Raw genomic sequence first — 19765 nt, forward strand, 5'->3', positions numbered from 1 at the left:
TCACACGCGTACCGATGTTATTGTAGCTAGCAGTTGAGAAGCCGGCGAGAAATGACAACTCCGTTCCAAATAAATTCCCGTAGCAACGTGCCTTTCTGCCCATGCTACAAAACCACCGCGACGTAGCCTGAATTGAAATAGCTGGTCCGTTAGGGCGCTAGCTAGCGATCTGGCTAGCTGGGTGGTTGTTTTGGTCTGTGACATGGTAGCATAGCTAGCTTTGCTAAGCTAAGATGGCTTACTTCCTTGCCCACTGTCATCAAGCAGGCTGAATTTGGCGCCAAATAATGGCTGCTAGTATTATTGTCTTGCATGTGACAGTTCCCCACATGAGTGTAATTGAAACATGTGCAAGGTTCTAGTTTTCTTTTAAAATCATTGCACGCGTCGCTAATAACCCGTGCTTATTCGTTTAAAAGCTTTGCGTGTTCGTGATGTCAGGTCATATTATGTTTGGCAAAAAATTAATTGCCTAGCTTCCTAAGTTACCTTTGCTATTAAGTCGTGCTTCTTTCTTGGCTTTATAACGATAATAAATGGCCTTTTGTATCGTAATAAGATGTCTTTTGTAACCTAGTTAGCTAGTTTGCTAGCGTTACAGTAAGACATTGGCTAGGTAGCTGACCTCCAAGTTCAAGATTATATTATTTATACTTCCAGACTGAAGGTGCTGGAAAAGGGAGGCGAAAGTTTGTCAGATGAGGTATGCATCACTCTTTATATGAAAGTCAAACTTTTCTCTGGCGGGCTAAGATGTTGTAATATAATTTTATAATCTCGTGTTTCTGGCTACCATTCTAATTCCACGTGAACACGCGTCGTGCACTCTAGGAATGTGTGAAGGAGCAGCTCAGGTTACTGCAGGACTTCCTGCGTGCTGACACTCGGGACCAGCTCAAAAGCCTCGAGGCCAAAGTAAAGAACTCCGAACTTTCCACTGTGAGCATCTTTTTTTTTGTGTGTGTGTATGTGGTTATAATCTATTAGGTTTAGTAAAGGGAGGGGGGGGGGGGACCGGACCATCTTTGCTCACCACTTGCATTCTCTTTAGGAGGTGTACACATCAGAGGTGAAGGCGGTGCTGAAGAAAGCTCTGGTTTTGGGCAAGGAAGATCAGAGCGATGGGGCGGAGCCGAACAAGCATTCGAATGGCTTCTCTGAAAACGGATCTCATGAGGATAATGGCGAAAAGGAAGAAGTGGAAATTCAGGATGAAGGGCACACGGTGAAGTCGCCTGGTGCGGTGAAGGGCCGGGGAGGCAGACGCGGCAAAGCCGACTCGGAGCCCAAAAGTACGGAAAGGACAGCAGCTGTGTCGTGCCTGGCTTTTGAAGCTCGTTCACTTGTCGTTGAAGTTCAAAAGGAATGCAGTTCCACTTGATTCACATGCAAGGTTATGTTTCTGATCTACCCCACAGGATCTCCTGGCAGTACTAGGGTCACGCGGAACTCTGGGAAGCAGCCCACTATTCTGTCAATGTTCTCAAGAGTGTAAGAGCACGTTTCCTTCTATTCTTTGCTTCCAGATTTGTGAGGGATTTCATTTTAAAAATGAAACAAACTTTATTTTTCATTTGTGGTGGAAAGATAATTGCATAACCTTTAACTGCAATACCATGTTGTATTTTACTTAATGGTTATTTGTGGTGAGATGCTAAGTGTTGTAGATTCAGGACTGCGGTTTTCTGCTGAGTTCTCATAAGTACAAAGCCCGGTCTTTCTGCTACAGGCCCAAGCGCAAGTCTGAGGAGGTGAATGGAGAGGCCACAAATGGAGGTCCAGAAGAGAAACTGGAGGAGGCTGATGCGGAGGAGGTGAGCACAGCACTTAAGCATTTATTCTCTTCGTGTGTTGAGATCCGGCCTGTCAATAAAGCGTAAAATATTTACACTTTACCGTGTGTGATTTTTTTTTTTTCGTGTTGATTTTACTTTATTAAAAGCTTCGGGAAGAAAAACGCCTTAAAACGGAAGTGGATGAGAAGTAAGTTATTTAAGAGTACTCAATCGGTTGAGGTCTCGGTGCCAAGGATGGATGGATGGATAGATATGCATGCATGCTCTGTGCTACTTTTTCACATGTCCTCTCTTTCTCAGACCTGACACTGAAATATCAAATGCCGAAAAGGACAAATCTGTGAACACAGCCAAGGTGACAGTCAACTTCATTTCATAACTCACCAATGCAACGTTTGGTGACTGACTGGCTTGCGTGTTTAAACTTTAATATTGCGTCCTTTCTACGATTTCAGACACCTCCACCCAAGTGTCCAGATTGCAGGCAGTACCTGGATGACTCTGACCTTAAGTTTTTCCAGGGAGACCCTGATGATGCGGTAATGTTTTATTTTGCTCTTTAAATCTGTAAGATCTACAAACTGATTGAAGCTTTCTGTGTAATCATGCGGTTTGATTGATTTCTTACACTCATGCATTCAGCCACTATTGTAAATTTGTACTTGTGTGACATTTCTGGTTCTTCGAGGTACCAGCAACATGTAACACATGACTAAATGCTTGCTTGTGCGTTGCTGGTAGCATTGGAGATGTTGCTGATATGCAGCTGGTTATGACTGACTTGCGTCATGTCCTATTTACGTGTTGTTGGTAGCTTGACGAACCAGAGATGTTGACGGATGAGCGTCTTTCCTTGTTTGACTCAAATGAAGATGGGTTTGAAAGCTACGAAGACCTGCCTCAACACAAGATTACAAACTTCAGGTAGGAGGGGAAGAGTTTATCTTTAATCCAATGCACGCACGTACCATTTCCTGTCTCCCCGAGTGGGGAGTAATTTCGCTGTCCAACCTCAGTCCAGAAAAGCAGTCCTAGATGTTGTTGTAATTCCTGGTATCTGTTGGACCAACCCCTCCATCTTAGGGGTCAAAGGCCTAAGTGACCCTATAATCCCTAGGACAGATTGAAATGTGCTCTATTCCCATGGTGATGGGGCCACTTGGGGCTGTGACTCCTAAACTGGATGGGTGTGTAAGTATATTTCTCTTTAATCTTTCAGCGTGTATGACAAACGTGGACACCTTTGTCCTTTTGATTCTGGACTCATAGAGAAGAATGTAGAATTGTACTTCAGTTGTGCAGTCAAGCCAATCTATGATGACAACCCTTGCATGGATGGTATGTTTAGAGTTTCCTACCATACAAAATGTTTGTGTGAAACTAATCTGCTCGCTTTAGTGATGGCTCTCTTAAATTATCTGGTCTTTTTTGCTTCTTCAAGGTGGTGTCCCTGCTAAAAAGCTGGGACCCATCAATGCGTGGTGGATCACCGGTTTTGATGGCGGAGAGAAAGCTCTAATTGGCTTCACCACAGGTAGCACTTGTCACATTTATGGTTTGACCTTCAGGAAGGCCACGCAACGTTTTTCCTTCAGCACGCCACGTTTCTCATCCACGACTTTGCAGCCTTTGCTGACTATATCCTCATGGAGCCGAGTGAGGAATACTCGCGCATCTTTGCACTGATGCAGGAGAAGATCTACATGAGCAAGATTGTGGTGGAGTTTCTTCAGAAAAACCCTGACGCTACATATGAAGATCTGCTTAACAAAATTGAGGTGAGTGTATTAACACTTAAAGCTTCAACACTTTAAAGGGTGTGGATGGATTCACATATGTATTGAACTGTAGGTTCTTATTGGTCTTTTGTGTACATAGTTTTGACAGGGAGGTTGTGGTGTGGTTTGTTTTGTTTTTTTGTTGTTTATTTTAATGATAACTGCTTCCTACTTATTCTGTACTGCTGTCAACAGACCAAACACTGCACTGGTCAGCTAAACCAGACATCCCTTTTTTAAGGCTTTCTTTGGGTAATTGATGTTAAACCTATCTCTGCTTTAATCTGAGCAGCAGTTCTAAACCAACTCATGTTTAGCAGCCATGGGTGACAAAGGCAGCAATCATCGGTGCATGACTCTTACCTTTTTTTTTTTTTTTTTTAATTGCATAGGAAAGTAACTGCCTGTCTGTTACCTTTCTCAGACCACAGTGCCCCCTGCTGGCCTGAACTTCAATCGGTTCACTGAGGACACCCTTCTTCGCCATGCTCAGTTCGTGGTGGAGCAGGTGGAAAGCTACGATGAGGCCGGGGACTCGGACGAGCAGCCCATCATTGTTACCCCGTGCATGAGAGATCTCATTAAGCTGGCTGGAGTCACCCTGGGCAAAAGGTAGGCACAGAGCCCTGGAGGACTCCCAGCACTGGGCCGGGACCTTCCTCTGCAGGCTGGTTGCTATGGGTGCAGTGACTCGCTTTCCAGCAGGCTACCATAACTGTCTACGTCTGAGTGGTACGGCCAGATGGGGCTCGAATAGCTGGCTGGTTTTGTCTCAAAACAACTGTCAGGCCCAAAATGTCTCACTTCTAATTTTTTACTCCTGATATTGCTTAGTATGGTGCACCAAGTTTAGTTATTCTGAAACTGTTTGGCACATACAATGTATGAGACTATTTGGCCACTCAGACATCTGAAACTCTTACTGTTACTTTCTCGTAACACATCACTTTTTTTTTTCCTGGTTCTTGTGTGAGACTTCTGGGGAAAAGTCCATGCTTTGTTAACAATCTTTAGCACCAATCAGTCTTTGAAACATTTTTGGCTGACATGTTTGGCAAACTTACAGGCCCGCGTTTTTCAGCAAAAAAGGGAAATGGTGATTGCAGAAAGAGCCACTTATTGTGTCTTGTTATAAACTGGCTTTTCAGTGCCACTAGCCAACCTAAATCATTCAAACAGTAATTGCGGCAGTACTATAGATTGGTTACAAATCCGGTGCCAAATACATTTTTAAAAGCTTGTTCTAACTGTCGATGCATGTTGCTTCCAATCTACCCGTGTACAGTATAAACTGAGTAGCATCTAATATTGTTCTTCCTCATGTAGTTTGGGCTTGAAATGGTCGTGCTATTTCTAAAACATTTTAACTGTTTAGTTGGGGCTCTCCAGTCAGAGTGGCTCCTGGCTTATTCTGTCCTCAGCTCATGGTTCAAGCGAGTCTTTAATTGTGCTCAGTGCTTTAACTTCAAGGGGGGGGATGATGTACCTCATTTGCCTGGGTGGGTGGGGCACTGTTGAACAAATGCTGGTGGGTGCTGCTGCTTGTGCTGTGTTCATGTCTAATGCTCCTCTGGCATTCCCTAATGCAGCATGCTGCTGTACTGGTAGGTAACGCCCGATTCACGTCTGGAGTGCTTGTGGTCCTCGTGTTTTCGCGACTGGTGCCTGATGGCAGAGAGCGGTGTTGACGCCAGCCTTCATCAGTGGCTGTAAGGGATGGGTGATGTAGCTGTACTGCACTGATCGTAATGGATTATTACTGCATCCAGATTTCTTGTTTAAGTCCCCACCCCCTATTGGCAGTGAAGTACCAACAATCAGCCTCAGGAGTTTTTTGGAAACTTTTCAGAAGTCCACTTTTGGTGCAGGTTTCAGTGTATACAGTAATTGGACCATTCAGTACCTTTTAAAATATCTGCAGTGCCTGTTTTTGTTCAAATGCACCAAAAGGGCCCCCTAATCACCCCTCTGTCACCTTTGGCGACAGAGCAGAACCGCACATGGCCTGTGTAAAGCGCAGCCTACGTCCCCCTGCCCTGAGGCGCTCCGTGTTCGTACGCTCACCTCTTCACTCCCACACTGATCAGCTGCATGGCTCCATCTCAGCTTGGCTGCTAGTGCCCTCTCCGTCTCGCCAGCCAGACGACTGCTGCGTGTGCTTCACCCCCTGTCCGCTCTGCTTTTTCCTCTCCTCCCGATTTCAGGCGTGCGGCCCGGAGGCAGGCCATCCGGCATCCTACGAAAATCGAGAAGGACATCAAGGGTCCGACCAAAGCCACCACTACTAAACTGGTGTATCAGATTTTCGACGCCTTTTTCTCTGACCAGATAGACCAGAACAACAAGGAGGGAGGTGGAGTTAAGAGACAGCGCTGTGGGGTCTGTGAGGTGAGTAGGGTACTCCAAAACTCAATTCTTGTCCCAGACTTCCCAGAGCTGCCAGAGAAAAATGAAAAAAGGTTTTTCAGAATTTCAGTTGTGAAAAAAGCAGGACTGTAATGTTAGATGAAGAAAACTAATCAGTAGCTATTCTGTTCCAACACAGTCTCTGTAATGCAGATCTCATTTCTTCAGTTCCTTTTCCACAGTAATCTTTACAAACACCAAGAAGACTGAATATGGAAAGCCTCAAAAGATAAAGGCCATCTAGGAAATGTCTAACATTTTGTTCTGGGTTGTGGTATAATATGCTTTATTCTCTGCAAACAATGGAGTAGGTTTTTCAGACATATTAGAAAGTGCTTGGTTTAATAAGGACTGAATTCGACACAGACAAAGCCTAATCCTTCACTCGAGCACATTTTTCATTGGGTGATGTGTTAAAGACTGTGTTGGTCTCACACTATTGTGTGGGAGATCAGCTGGAGTGCCCGAGTGCTTTTTGTAAACTGCACTCTGTGGCACAGAGAGAGCTGGCTGATAAATTTTTCTCCCCCCTGAATGGAGTTTCCTCTGGAAAATCCCTACATCTTTTAAATGAGACTGTGGTTTTGATGTTTTGTTTTCCCAGGTATGTCAAGCCCCTGACTGCGGCAAGTGTTCTGCCTGTAAAGACATGATCAAATTCGGAGGCAGCGGCCGCAGCAAGCAGGCCTGTCAGAAGAGGAGGTATACGCCCATCCAGCCACATTGAGTCTTACTGCGTCAATAGCTACAATTCCAGTGAATCGCTTTAGCAGAGGAAGTACTCTGGACACTGTTCTGCTCTGAGACCACGAGTGTGGCACAAGTCCAGAGTCCAACACTGGGACCTACAGTTAATGTATACCAGAGATGGCATGTTTTGACAAGATTCTGTTGACTGGTATTCTCATCATTGTGGGTGTAATTCACAAAATGTTTTGTTGCTGCTGAGTCACATTAACCCAAACCATTCTGAGTAACTTGCCTTTTAAGCCATAAGCCTGTTCTGTACAGCAAAAGACCCAGGATTGACCACATGTTTTAAAATGAGTAGTGGATATGGTATAATTTTGGATATATATGATTTCTTGCTCGGTTGTTTAAAATATTTTAATTTTTTTTTTTTTTTTCCTCCCCCTGCACAGTTTCTCTGATTAGGTTTTGCCAATTCCAACCCAGGAAATTCAGTTTAGCAGAGAGGACCCCAGGGTTGTGAGCCTTCAGACTTCAGTAATAAAACTGGGGGAGGCTGCCATGCTTGTTCCCGTAATGGTGTTTAACCAGTCCACCTAGAGCCTTATGTTCTCTCCCATGCCCCGGCCCCATCATTGCTCTTTTGTTCTGGAAACTCTGTGGTCTCATGATCTCATTGTGAAGTCGGCATGTTTGCTGCGTGAGTAATAGTAATGAACACCAGACCTGATTTTCATTGACCATGCTGCCATCTGTTGTAGGGAGTGAGCATAGGAAGTCCCTTTTTGGCTTCATTGGCAAATGAGTGGCCTTTGGTTTGCTCATAGGTTTATTCCCACCACTGAAACCACTACTGGTAAGCAAAACTAAGTGGACATTTTGTGTTTTACCCAGATGTCCCAACATGGCAGTAAAGGAAGCAGAGGATGATGAGAACATTGATGAGGAAGATGTTATGCCCCTCCTTAAAGATGCATCGAAAAAGATGTCTCAGGCCAAGAAGAAGCAGACGAAGAATACGATCACGTGGGTGGGAGAGCCCATTAGGGTATGTTTACCGTAGCTGACTTTGACACATTTGACCAAGTTCACATTTGAGAGTGAAAATTTCGAGGCCATATGTAGAGAAGTTACTATTTTTATTCATCTGATGATAATTGGATGTTACTTTTATTTATTGGTTGGTGTAGTTGTACTACTTATTTTTAATGTGTGGCCACCTCGTCGCCTCTGTTGTCCTTTTAAGAATGAAGGGAAAAGGGCCTATTACATGAAGGTGCGTGTGGGGAATGAAGTGCTTGAGGTTGGAGACTGTGTGTCTGTCAGCCCAGATGACCCCTCCCATCCACTCTACCTGGCCAGGTAACATGGGGATTTTAAAAAGTGTTTGAGATTTAAAGTGTACACCAGATACCCCACACTGCTCCTTGTCTTCTGCAGGTTTGACATTCAACATCATATGTTTGTTATTGCTTGAAAACGCACCCGTTTGATTTCCAGGATCACAGCTTTATGGGAGGAAGATGCGAAGATGTTTCACGCACACTGGTTTGTGCGGGGCACGGACACAGTTCTGGGCGAGTCTTCCGACCCGCTGGAGCTCTTCCTCGTGGACGAGTGTGAGGACATGCAGCTGAGCTTTGTACACGGCAAAGTCAACGTGCTTTACAAGGCTCCCTCGGACGACTGGTTCATGGAGGTGCGACGCCTTTAACGTCCCAGCCATTTGCTCATGGCCACTGACTTGCCTTTGCAGTGGTGATAATGATGTAATGGAGCGTGTACACACGTGTGCACACCATGTAATTGGTTAATCCAACCCAGTATTCTGAAGATCCCAGTCACTGTTTTTGAAGTCCTTGTTTGTCCATTCATCACAATAATGCAGGTCAATATTTAGCCCAAGCTGTGTTAATACAAATTATTTGAATATATTGGAAGATGAAACGCAATCACAGTAATGTTTTGTTTAAATTGTGCAACCAAACTAAATGCCTTTTAGTGGTTTTATGCAGTCAATTAAGTATAAATGTAAGTTTAAAGAAAATTCACTTCACCTTCTCAGGGTGGCCTAGATGATGACATGAAGGTCATTGAGGATGACGGCAAAAGCTTCTTTTATCAGTTGTGGTACGAAGGAGAATTTGCCCGGTTTGAAACGCCTCCCAAGGTCATACCCGATGAAGACTGCAAATACAAGTGAGTAGAACAGATCTCCAGGGTCTTGAATTGGAGCCACCCTCCATAAGTTGTACAGCTACAAGAGCTGTTGCCCTGTTTGTGAAGGTTTTGTGCCAGCTGCACCAGGAAGGATGATCAAACGCAGCAGGAAACGCCTCGTGCTCTCGACGTTCTAGAGGACGAGGAGAGTGACAGTAAAGTGTTCTATTCCCTGGCTTGCCTGAAGGGGGTGCAGTACAGGGTGGGAGACAGTGTCTACCTGCCTCCTGAAGCCTTCAATTTTGGGTAAGAATGACGTATGAAGCAGTGGATTGGTTTGGGCAATGGGTTAATCGAACTTGTCAGTTCAAAAGCCAAATACACATGTTTATAGACTTCTCACCATTGAGGGAACAATCTGTCATGTTCACTGTTGAACAAGTTTGCGTGTATGTTGTGGTTTTGTTTTGTTTTTTTAATGCAAAACTGAATTAAAATTTTTGTGTTCCATTACTTTCTCTGTCTTTTCCCAGGGTGAAGGCTGCAAGCCCAGTGAAGCGCCCTCATCGGAAAGAGGATGTGGATGAGGAGCTGTACCCGGAATACTACCGTAAATCCTCAGATTACATCAAAGGCTCCAACCTGGACGCCCCGGAACCGTTCCGCGTCGGCCGCATCAAGGAGATTTTCTGCAACAAGCGCAGCAACAGCAAGCCGGACACGTCTGACGTTAAGCTGCGGCTTTACAAGTTCTACAGGTGAAATACGAGGATCAAAGGCTTCCACTGATGCACAGATTTCCGCTTTTCTAGAGGGGGGACATTTTTACTCGTGATTGAGGGATTAGTCGTTCTTATATACACACACCCCACTTTCCTCCCAGACCAGAGAATACTCACAAAGGGCCAAAGGCAGGCTACCACACTGATATAAACCAGCTTTACTGGAGCGACGAGGAGGTGACCGTGAGCATGGTGGACGTGCTGGGCCGTTGCCGGGTGGAGTATGGAGAGGACCTGGCGGAAAGTGTGCAGGAGTACTCCAGCAGTGGACCTGATCGCTTCTACTTCCTAGAGGTAAAATCACAGCAGAGGTTGGCTTGCGACAGCTGTACCTCTGAGCACTGTCAGTAGTGCTCACAGGACTGTTGATCACCACAGGCCTACAACTCGAAGTCCAAGAGTTTTGAAGATCCGCCGAACCACGCCCGCTCTGTGGTGCACAAGGGGAAAGGGAAAGGCAAGGGGAAAGGTAGTGTGTGCTGATTCGTTGGTTTGATATTGTATTTTTGTCTTACCATATTTATGCGAAAATGGGTTGGCCTAGTTCTGCTTTTTTTATATATATATATATCCATCTCTCTCTCTTACTATCTCACACACACACACACACACACACACACACACACACAAACAGGTAAAGGAAAAGGTAAAGCTCCCTCTCAGGAAGTTCAGGAGCCTCAGGAGCTGAAAGTCTCGAATCTCCGTACGCTGGATGTCTTTTCTGGCTGTGGTGGTCTGTCTGAGGGCTTCCACCAAGCAGGTAAGTGTTTATGCCCTTGATCGCCAGCATGGCTACTACAGAGTTGAACTCTCATACCTGGTCCTGTTAACCAGTGCTTCCTCAGAACCTTTGCTTTGCCTGGAGCAGATCTTGGTTACAATGCAAGAAGGTGGAGCTCCAGAAATAGGGTTGCCGTCCACTGATTGAACAAGGGTGACACACAGGCCATTTGATGTGAAGCTTTTTACCAAAAAGCTTCTGTGAGGGGGGTGGGATCAGACTTGGCTTTTTCTTTATAACCAAGTCAGTATCCTCTTGCTAAGTGGTTAGAAAGACTCTAATCTTATCTTGGTTGATTTATTTATTGCTTTGTTTTTTTTTAATTTATTTTTGTTGTTGTTGGTTTATCATTAGTTTGTGTTTGTCTGTATTTGTTCATAGCCTATATCAAGCAAACTCCTGGCACTGCTAATTAAGACTGGAGTTCCATTGTGCAGCCGGCAAAGAATCCAAAGGTCTGCCCTCAAAGGCCTGTGAGTGTCTAACCAAGCCTGCTCCAAAGATCCATTCTCGGTCCGAGAGGCTTGGTCGTCTCCTTGTCATTGGCCTTCATCGCCCATGCAGTGTTGAAACAGCAACACTGGGGAAAAGGGACACTTTCAGTGCCATCCAGATGACTTCAGTGGAAAACATTAGCATCTCTAAGTGCCATCCCAGCGGTTTGAAGACAGGTCCCCTCCACCCCTCAATCACTTTGTCCTCTCTCTCCCTACACTTTCTATCCACACCTCCCCCTCATTTTTCCTACTTCTGTTGCAGTCTGTGCTCCATCACTCTCTCCTCCCTTGCTTCTATTATATTTTCTACCCTCCCTCGCCCTGGATAGTTACTAATGCTTTCCTTTCTACACTGTCCTCGTCATCTTCTGCCCTCTCCTCCACACTTGCAAGATCTGCCCCCTAGCTAAAGGAAGTACTGTTGCCACAGAGGACTAGAACTGCAGAGAGGTGGAGGATTAACTCCTTTGGATTCAGACCTCAGTTAACACCAGTCGCTCCATTCCATTTTCACGAAGTGAAATCTGCAAAGTCATCCTACAGAGGAAAACTTGAAGTAAACGCTGCAAATCTGTGTTAGGATTTAAAAAAAAACGTTCCCCTTCCTCCTCCCTCATCTCTTACTCCTGAGGATTTCATCACCACATTTTGAGAAGGTTGCAGCAATCCACTGGTCCTTTATCATTATCATTGTTCTCACTCTTCCCATACATTCATCTCTCTGGCTTCTTTTTCTCATCTCTCCTCAGACAAAATCCTTCAACCCCTGACTTCATCTACATATCCCATTCCTTTCACTGTGTTCCATTCAATTTCAAAAGATCTGCTTCCATTAATCTCTATCAACAACTACTTATCCTTTGCAAGACTGCAAGCATGGTACCAATTTTAATGGCCACACTCCTCAGCTCCAAAATAAGCAATTATAGACTGGTATCACTTTTTTCTTCTCAAAAGTTCTTGAATGATCAGTCTACAATTAATTGTCTCTTCCTCATGCAGAATCAGCTCCACGAGCCATTGTGTAGCCAGACTGATTGGGGACATTCAACAAAAACTGCCCTCATAGCAGTGATGGAGAAACTTTGTTTCCGAACTGTCATCGATTTTGATTCTTCTGGACCTTTTCAGCAGTGTTTGCCACAGTAAACCACATCCTGCTCCTCCTCTGTTCTCTCCTGCCTTGATGTGACTGGCTCCATATGGAAGTAGGACCAGTCTCAGATCAGACTGGAACCATCTGGTACCATGGAGAGGATCCACATCCTACCTAAGTAGACTCTCCCCTGGTGTCCCCCAGTACTCCATGCTAAGCCCCCTTCTCTTTTGTATACTCACTCTCTTGGTGATATTTTTTCATGGCTTCTCCTACCACCGCTATGCCGATGACATCAAAATAATTTCCTTCTTTCCCACCCTCTGACACTCAGGTTTCCAGCTATGTCAGCTTTCTTGAATGACATTTGCTTCATGGATGACAGCCCACCACTTGAAGCTCACCTCCAGCAAAACCAGGCTTTGGACAACACGTATTTTAAACCTGACCTGGTCTTGCAGACATCTCCTTTGTAACATATGAAGGATTTGGCCCTTTGTCACAGGAAGCTACCCAGGTGCAGTCACTTGTCATCACTAGACTACTGCAACTCGCTACCTGCTGGATTTCCTATGCGGGCCAACTGGCCTTTACAACTGATGCAGAATGCAGCAGCACGACTTGCCTTCAGTCTTCTGAAGCTCATTCATGTTGCTCCACTGTTGAGGTCCCTTCATTGCCTTCCAGTAGTTGCCCACATCTGTTTTAAAACCCTGATGCTCACATACAAATCCGAACATGGACCAGCCCCTCCATACATGATGACAGTGGTCAACGCCCGATCCGTACTTCAAGTACTTTGAACCTCAATTACGGCTTGGCTTGAAACACCTTGCTTAAAGTCTCATTGAAGACATGGATCGACACTGTCCTGGCTCCCACATGGTGGAACAAGCTTCCACTGGCTGTCAGGACAGCAGAGTCCCTTGCAGTCTTCAATCACAGACACATTTTTGGAATATTTAGATGACCACTGATTCTGCACTTATGTAGAGTAAACTATAGTACTTATCGTTGTCTGATGCTTATGCTTACTTTGCACTTCTAGGTATCAGCACTGATTCCTGTATTTGAAGTTTTCTAGTTCAACAGTATATTGAACTCTAACTTACTGTACTGGGTTGAATGCGTTCTGAGTAGATCCTGAGACACTTTTGTAAACCACTTTGGATAAGACCATCTGATAAATGGCAAAAATGAAGTGATGACTGTGATGCCTAACTTGAGTTTTAATGGCTTCCTCTTGTGTAGAATCTTCAGTCTGTTAATCAAGTGGGTGGGTGGCTGTGGGTGAGACAACCTGGCCAGTAAGCCAGCAAAGCTTAACAAGTGCTTTCTAAACAGGGAAACCACCCAGCTCCCCTGTGAAGATGGCAGCATTTAATATGTTGCCATCTCTCTTCCCTTGCTCCCAGGAATCTCTGAGACCCACTGGGCTATTGAGATGTGGGATCCTGCAGCACAAGCATTCCGGCTGAACAACCCGGGCACCACGGTGTTCACGGAGGACTGCAACGTGCTCCTAAAGCTGGTCATGGCCGGGGAGAAGACCAACTCACTCGGCCAGAGACTCCCGCAGAAGGGCGACGTGGAGATGCTGTGCGGAGGGCCGCCCTGCCAAGGCTTCAGCGGCATGAACCGCTTCAACTCGCGCACCTACTCCAAGTTCAAGAACTCCCTGGTGGTGTCTTACCTGAGGTCAGTACAGCAGGGGCGTGAGCCTTGCTGTATGACCACAGCCTTGTCTGCGTTGTACAGCTAGAAAACGGCGATTAGAGTGCTGGTTTTTCATTAATAATATGGTACTGTGCAAAGGTCTTGGGCCACCGTTAGATTTGTTGTTTTAGCAGTAGTATACCATGTCTCAGTCTCTTTTTATTGAGATACATACAGGCACTATGTGTACAATTCTCAGATCAAAATGGCTTCTACAGGCAAAAGTCAATATTTACTGTGACCTCCCTTGATACTAATCACCTCTTGAACTCTCTTGGCGAGTGTGTCCTGAAGTAATCTGGTACGGATCCATTCAGTTTACAATACATTTAGGTTTGAGGGCCAAGTTCCTGCTATTGCAAAATACACTTTAGTTTCTAGAAGCTGCTGTTTTGTGTATTTTGGTTTTGTTTTTTTTCCCTCCCCTTGTTTGTTTTGTTTTTTTTTATACTGCATATAATTTCCTGGTTGTATTTTATAAATAGGATTGAAGAAATATTTCCTGCACACTGCTACAAATGTCAAAGTCTAGCCAATATGTTTGTTATGAAATGGAATTTTAAAAGGCCAGACAAATCGAGCAATCGTTTCAGCTTTTTGCCATGAACAGTCTGGATGTTTGATCCATTTTATTTCTGACTGTTTAGTCACTTGGCACTACTTACACAGGTGTGGGCAATTTTGTTTTGGTTTTTAAAAGGAGTCATTTGAGTACTCCATTTCATGGAATAAACATTTTGGCTACACTTTGATATTTGTAGCAGTGTGTGGGATAGGGTGTCTGAAAGAGGGGTATGAGGGTTCACCAGGAAGAAGGTAGATTATCCAAAGACCTTTTGTTCAATCTTACTGGTCAGGATTTTCATCCTAGTGAAGTTAACCTTTTGAATAAAGGTTGGAGTTTTTGTTCCTTTACAGATTACTGATCCATTTGTCACAAAGATTAAACTTTTTACGTTTTTCAGATCACTCAGAAGACAATCTCCGCCTCTTGTACATGGTCAACAACAATAAGCCTAAGTACATTTTGTCCTATAGTTTCCATTGAAACCTACTGTAGATATGTAGAAAGATGTACATTTTGAAAAGCTATAAATTTATGTACAGTTTAATTTGAAACCTGCTGAAAAGCAAGCTCAAGACCTATGTAAAGACAAAAAGCCTGGAGATAAAGGTGATGTGTTGGTAATGATGCGTAAGGCCCTATAGAGGGTACTCTTCTCACACCTGTGTACACCCTCAAAATTTGAAAACGTGTATATTGAACAATTCATAACTTGTAGATTTACATGTTAATATTATTTGTCCATGACTTCCTGTATGTTGGTAAAACTAGACGCGCTCTGTGGGCTACAATATTTGAACATGAGTGCAATTCATGGACAAGATGACTTTTTTTTTTTTTTTTTTTTTTTTTTTTTTTACTTTTTTTTTTATTATTTATTTGCTTTACTTTGGTCATTTTGAATTAAGCAAGCGTTCCCTCAGATTTACTTTTCCTGGGTATGGAGAGGATTCTGATGCAGAGAGGGGAGATCTGGACAAAGATGATTACAGACAGGATTTTGGGGACTTTTATTGTTCCTCAAGGGTATGAATGAGGATCTTAGTCTTTTTATAACAAGGCAGTGTTGCTCAACATTGTATTTGGTAATGTGCCTGACTTTATTCCCTGAAAAAAAAAAAAAAAAAAAAAAAAAAAAAACATTTTGGCTAGACTAACATTTGTAGTAGCATGTGGGCAATATTTCTAAAATCCTATTTGTATCTGCAGTTCTTTTTGTATGTTGCATGGAATGCAATAATTCCCCCCCCCCCACTGGTTGTATTCAAATTAAGAGACTGGGAGATAACCATTTATTATACAATTGCTGAAACAACAAACTGGCCTACAGTACATTAGAGAGCCCTTGAATTGAATCATGTGAATCGGTGGATCAAAACTCATTCAGAAAGTTTATTGCTCAGGATGTTCACAGTAGGCTAAGAATTATTTTAAATCATCTGCAGTATCCGTGCGGTAAAGACAGTATCATATGAGTGATATATCGTGCAGACTGGTCATCTCCAGCTCTAGCAGGTGGTGTGCTGCTGTGTTCACTTGGTCTTTCTTCCCTGTTTTCAGTTACTGTGACTACTACAGGCCAAAGTTCTTCCTGCTGGAAAACGTCAGGAACTTTGTGTCTTTCAAGCGCTCCATGGTCTTAAAGCTCACCCTGCGCTGCCTTGTGCGCATGGGATACCAGTGCACGTTTGGCGTACTTCAAGTGAGCCTCCCGTTTCTGCTATGTGGTGGTGATCTTCCAGCGTGTGTGACACACACTCATCCCGTGTTCTGATGCTTGTAGGCAGGGCAGTATGGAGTGGCCCAGACCCGGCGCAGGGCAATCATCTTGGCTGCTGCCCCAGGGGAGACACTCCCCCGCTACCCTGAACCTCTGCATGTCTTCGCTCCTCGAGCGTGCTCCCTCAGCGTAGTGGTCGATGACAAGAGATTCGTCACTAATGTCACACGGTAACAGCCTGAGTATGACAGATTATGCACTCATTTGCAGATCAAGTGTGCTGCATTTCATTTTGTTTGAACCCTGCTCCAGGGGAAACGGTGGCATCTACCGCACGATTACGGTTCGGGACACCATGTCTGACCTGCCGGAGATCCAGAATGGTGCGTCTGCTCTGGAGATCTCCTACAACGGAGAGCCACAGTCCTGGTTCCAGAGGCAGATCCGAGGCTCTCAGTACCAGCCCATCCTCAGGGATCACATCTGCAAGGTCTGTCACACTGCCTTGTGCTGCCTTCATGCTGCACTGAATACCGACATCTCTTGATGCATTCTAATTTACACAAGGACACTATTTATTTGGTATTGGCTTGGGTTTTTTTTTTTTTTTTTTTTAAACCTCAAACTGAATCCAACCATCTCCCCTGTTAAGCCAGTTGAAGATTTATTTTTAAGTTGGCTTGCGATCACTGATTTATGCACCAAAGTGCTTCCAGAGAAACCTTTTCCTTATGACATTTCCTTTAAGTGTCCTAGTGCTCCCTGCTTATGTAAATGCTTCTGTTTGAAAGGTTTTAATATCCTGGGACCTCAAAATAATTTGCAGCACTTAGATTTGTCTTTCATGTGCTGTTCTGGTGTCCATGCGGTGCTGAGCTTCACTCTCCTGCAGGACATGAGTGCCCTGGTGGCAGGCCGCATGCGGCACATCCCCCTGGCCCCGGGCTCCGACTGGAGAGACCTGCCCAACATTGAGGTTCGGCTGCGGGATGGGACCACCACCAAGAAGCTCCGTTACACCCACTCAGACAAGAAGAACGGCCGCAGCGGCACTGGGGCGCTGAGGGGAGTGTGTGCCTGTGCTGGAGGTCAGTCTCCTGTTGGCCTGTTAATGATTATGCTGATCTCACAGGGTACTGAGATGCCCAAGGGGAAAATGTCTGCTTTTATTCCATTTTATTTCTAGTGTAGACTGAAGTGGAGTTGGTAACAGGTTCCCTTTATGGTGATGCCTTAGGTAAGCCCTGTGATCCAGCAGACAGGCAGTTCAACACGTTGATCCCGTGGTGTCTGCCTCACACGGGCAACCGCCACAACCACTGGGCTGGGCTCTACGGCAGGCTGGAGTGGGATGGCTTTTTCAGTACCACTGTTACCAACCCTGAGCCCATGGGCAAACAGGTACCTTGGGACATTCCTCCACTGCTGTGTGAAATTACCCAAGTTGTAGTGAAGTTCTTACTGTACATGAGGTTTACAAATATGACTGACTTAGGTTAACACCAAGTTTAAGTGTAAACGTGGCCGCTTTGTCAAGTGATTTGCCACACACGGCACAAAAGCGCAGCTTTGTGGTACAGTGTGTTGCTAAGTGTGAAGCTTGGTTTCAGGGCCGTGTGCTGCACCCAGAGCAGCACCGTGTGGTCAGCGTGCGGGAATGTGCTCGCTCACAAGGCTTCCCAGACACCTACCGCTTTTTCGGCAACATTCTGGACAAACACCGACAGGTAGTTCATGTTCGGTAGTAGCTCATGTTCAAACCCAGTGTCTACGTTCTGCCTCATCAGCAGCTGTACTATCTACCAAGGCTTGTTTAGCTGTTTGTGATGTGCAAGTACACACCACTTGATTTCCACTGTGTACTAGGTTGGGAATGCAGTACCTCCACCCCTTGCCAAAGCCATCGGACTTGAAATCAAAAAATGTGTCCAGGAGAAGATAAGGGAGAACGCAAGAGGTGAGGACTTCAAGTACTGATGGTCCTGAGGTCACAGGAGGTTGTGTGCGAACCACCCCCCTTTTGAGTCTTGCTTGCTTCCTCATGCTCTTGGAGTTTTTCCTTGCCACCTGCACCTTTGCCTTGCTGAGTGGGGGCTTGGATTTGGAGATCTGTGAAGGTGCTTTAAAAAGTTCCATATAAATAAATTAGACTTTGAATTTCTTCTCATTTCATTCAGAGCCCGTGAAACAGGAGAAAATGGAGGTGTGTGAATAGAGCTACTCCGAGTTCCAGATGTGACTTGAGCTCTTCTCGCATCCACTTAGTCAGCCCATTTCATTAACCCATAAGCTGGTGTTCGAGTCTTGCCACAATGGTGGCTTCTCTACGGACGTTCTGTGCAGTGCCATTGAAAGTGACGTTTTAGCAATTTATAAATGTGATTTTTAACCGTGTATTTGCAATCTCCTCTTCACAGTGGAAAAAATTCTATTCTAGTTTTTATATGTTGTAATATTTCAAATAAAGCTCATAAAATGGCTGTCAAACTTGTGTAAATGTATTTAGTAAAAGTGTTTTTCTCTTGCAAGAGTCTGCTGGTGAGTGTCTTTTGGTTGTGGTTGTGGTTGGGGTGAGGGTGAGGGTGTGTTGGTTCCCTTCAGACTTGTTTGTGTGAAGTCTGGTTAAACTAGGCTATGGTGCTTTCTGGTGGAAGTCTGAATGCTTCACATGCTTGAAATTGCAGCACTATTTAAGTGCTCTCTCTCTCTCTCTGTGGGTGGTTGGGTGGTTTGTCGTGTGACCCGTCTTGCTGTGCAGCTGCAGAATTCACCGTCCTCTAATTCTAGCAGTGGTTACTGATCTTACTTCAATAGCTACATTTAAGCACGTAACCTCCAGCTACACTACTTGGCCTGACTGCACCCACACCAGTGCAACAAAACAATGGCATGTTTGAGGCCATTAGATTTGATATGCACCTCTAATGACAGTTGTTAGATATAACCTTTTTTTCCCTATCTATTGAAGTTTAATGAGACTGCACCTAGACAAAACTATAGTGTTTTAAAAAAAACATTTTTCCCTAAGTGTCCTTACAGTTCTTAAGTTTATGAGTAAATTGGGTATATTGTATTTTACATCCATATGAGGAGTAGCTAAGAAAAATTGCAATGTCAATCATTGTAGGGCCAGTGTAACCACTGCACAAGGTGTTGGTACTGGTGGGGGGGAGACCTGACTTCAGGAAACCCTAGTTAAACTAATGGGTTCAATATAAACATCACTCCATGTGATGCTGAATATCACTTCCTAACTGGGTGCCAAAAAAAGTAATTTTTTTTAAATAAAATACTTGCCATTTAAGTTAATGGAAAATGCATTTTTCTTAAATGTAGTTTTAAGTTTGGTAGATAATGCTACTTGCATGATATACAGGTTCTAATTTAACAAAACCAAATCACTATTTGAAGAGATGTTTGTGTGCCAATTTTCTTGAGATTTCTTTGTGGAAGAAGAATTGATGTTTCTCACCTTATTTTTGGGCCTTATGTCTGCTTTCCTATAGGAAATGTCAGCCATCAGCCCTGAACCAGCATACATGAACAGTAATTCAAGTGGACCCTACTTTATTGAATACATCCATAAAAAAAGATGGAACCCAAAGTGAGCCAGTGGAGACAAAAATGGTCTGCAACTTTGACCTTCTAACAGTATGCATACAAAGCATCAGTTGAAGGACTGGTCATGTGACACTGACACTTAGACGAAGCTCCTGTGTTCTGTCATTTTGGAAGGTGTTTGTGGTTTGAAACTACTGAGCAACAGCAACAGCTACTA

General features: G+C 44.4%; 1 protein-coding gene across 1 annotated transcript in view; it reads left to right on the forward strand.

Annotated features, from left to right (window-relative positions):
* The window catches only part of dnmt1 (DNA (cytosine-5-)-methyltransferase 1), an 18898-nt gene extending 383 nt beyond the window's left edge, over nt 1-18515 (forward strand). Inside the window, exons 2-34 of the mRNA XM_027032640.3 lie at nt 661-703; nt 832-939; nt 1052-1292; nt 1419-1491; nt 1730-1814; nt 1943-1983; nt 2097-2151; nt 2252-2335; nt 2611-2720; nt 3016-3134; nt 3238-3330; nt 3423-3574; nt 3999-4186; nt 5779-5962; nt 6585-6682; nt 7565-7718; nt 7917-8032; nt 8171-8369; nt 8736-8869; nt 8957-9136; nt 9364-9588; nt 9714-9906; nt 9991-10081; nt 10247-10372; nt 13402-13684; nt 15828-15969; nt 16051-16217; nt 16300-16477; nt 16880-17075; nt 17225-17388; nt 17598-17714; nt 17854-17944; nt 18165-18515. Coding sequence (XP_026888441.2) covers nt 661-703; nt 832-939; nt 1052-1292; nt 1419-1491; nt 1730-1814; nt 1943-1983; nt 2097-2151; nt 2252-2335; nt 2611-2720; nt 3016-3134; nt 3238-3330; nt 3423-3574; nt 3999-4186; nt 5779-5962; nt 6585-6682; nt 7565-7718; nt 7917-8032; nt 8171-8369; nt 8736-8869; nt 8957-9136; nt 9364-9588; nt 9714-9906; nt 9991-10081; nt 10247-10372; nt 13402-13684; nt 15828-15969; nt 16051-16217; nt 16300-16477; nt 16880-17075; nt 17225-17388; nt 17598-17714; nt 17854-17944; nt 18165-18202 — 4468 coding nt within the window. The 3' untranslated portion in view covers nt 18203-18515. The remainder of the gene's footprint in view (nt 1-660; nt 704-831; nt 940-1051; nt 1293-1418; nt 1492-1729; nt 1815-1942; nt 1984-2096; nt 2152-2251; nt 2336-2610; nt 2721-3015; nt 3135-3237; nt 3331-3422; nt 3575-3998; nt 4187-5778; nt 5963-6584; nt 6683-7564; nt 7719-7916; nt 8033-8170; nt 8370-8735; nt 8870-8956; nt 9137-9363; nt 9589-9713; nt 9907-9990; nt 10082-10246; nt 10373-13401; nt 13685-15827; nt 15970-16050; nt 16218-16299; nt 16478-16879; nt 17076-17224; nt 17389-17597; nt 17715-17853; nt 17945-18164) is intronic.
* The last annotated feature ends 1250 nt before the right edge of the window (nt 18516-19765 follow it).

The sequence above is a fragment of the Electrophorus electricus genome, chromosome 6, assembly GCF_041902795.1.
Source record: "Electrophorus electricus isolate QZ-2024a chromosome 6, ASM4190279v1, whole genome shotgun sequence".
Lineage (NCBI taxonomy): Eukaryota > Metazoa > Chordata > Actinopteri > Gymnotiformes > Gymnotidae > Electrophorus > Electrophorus electricus.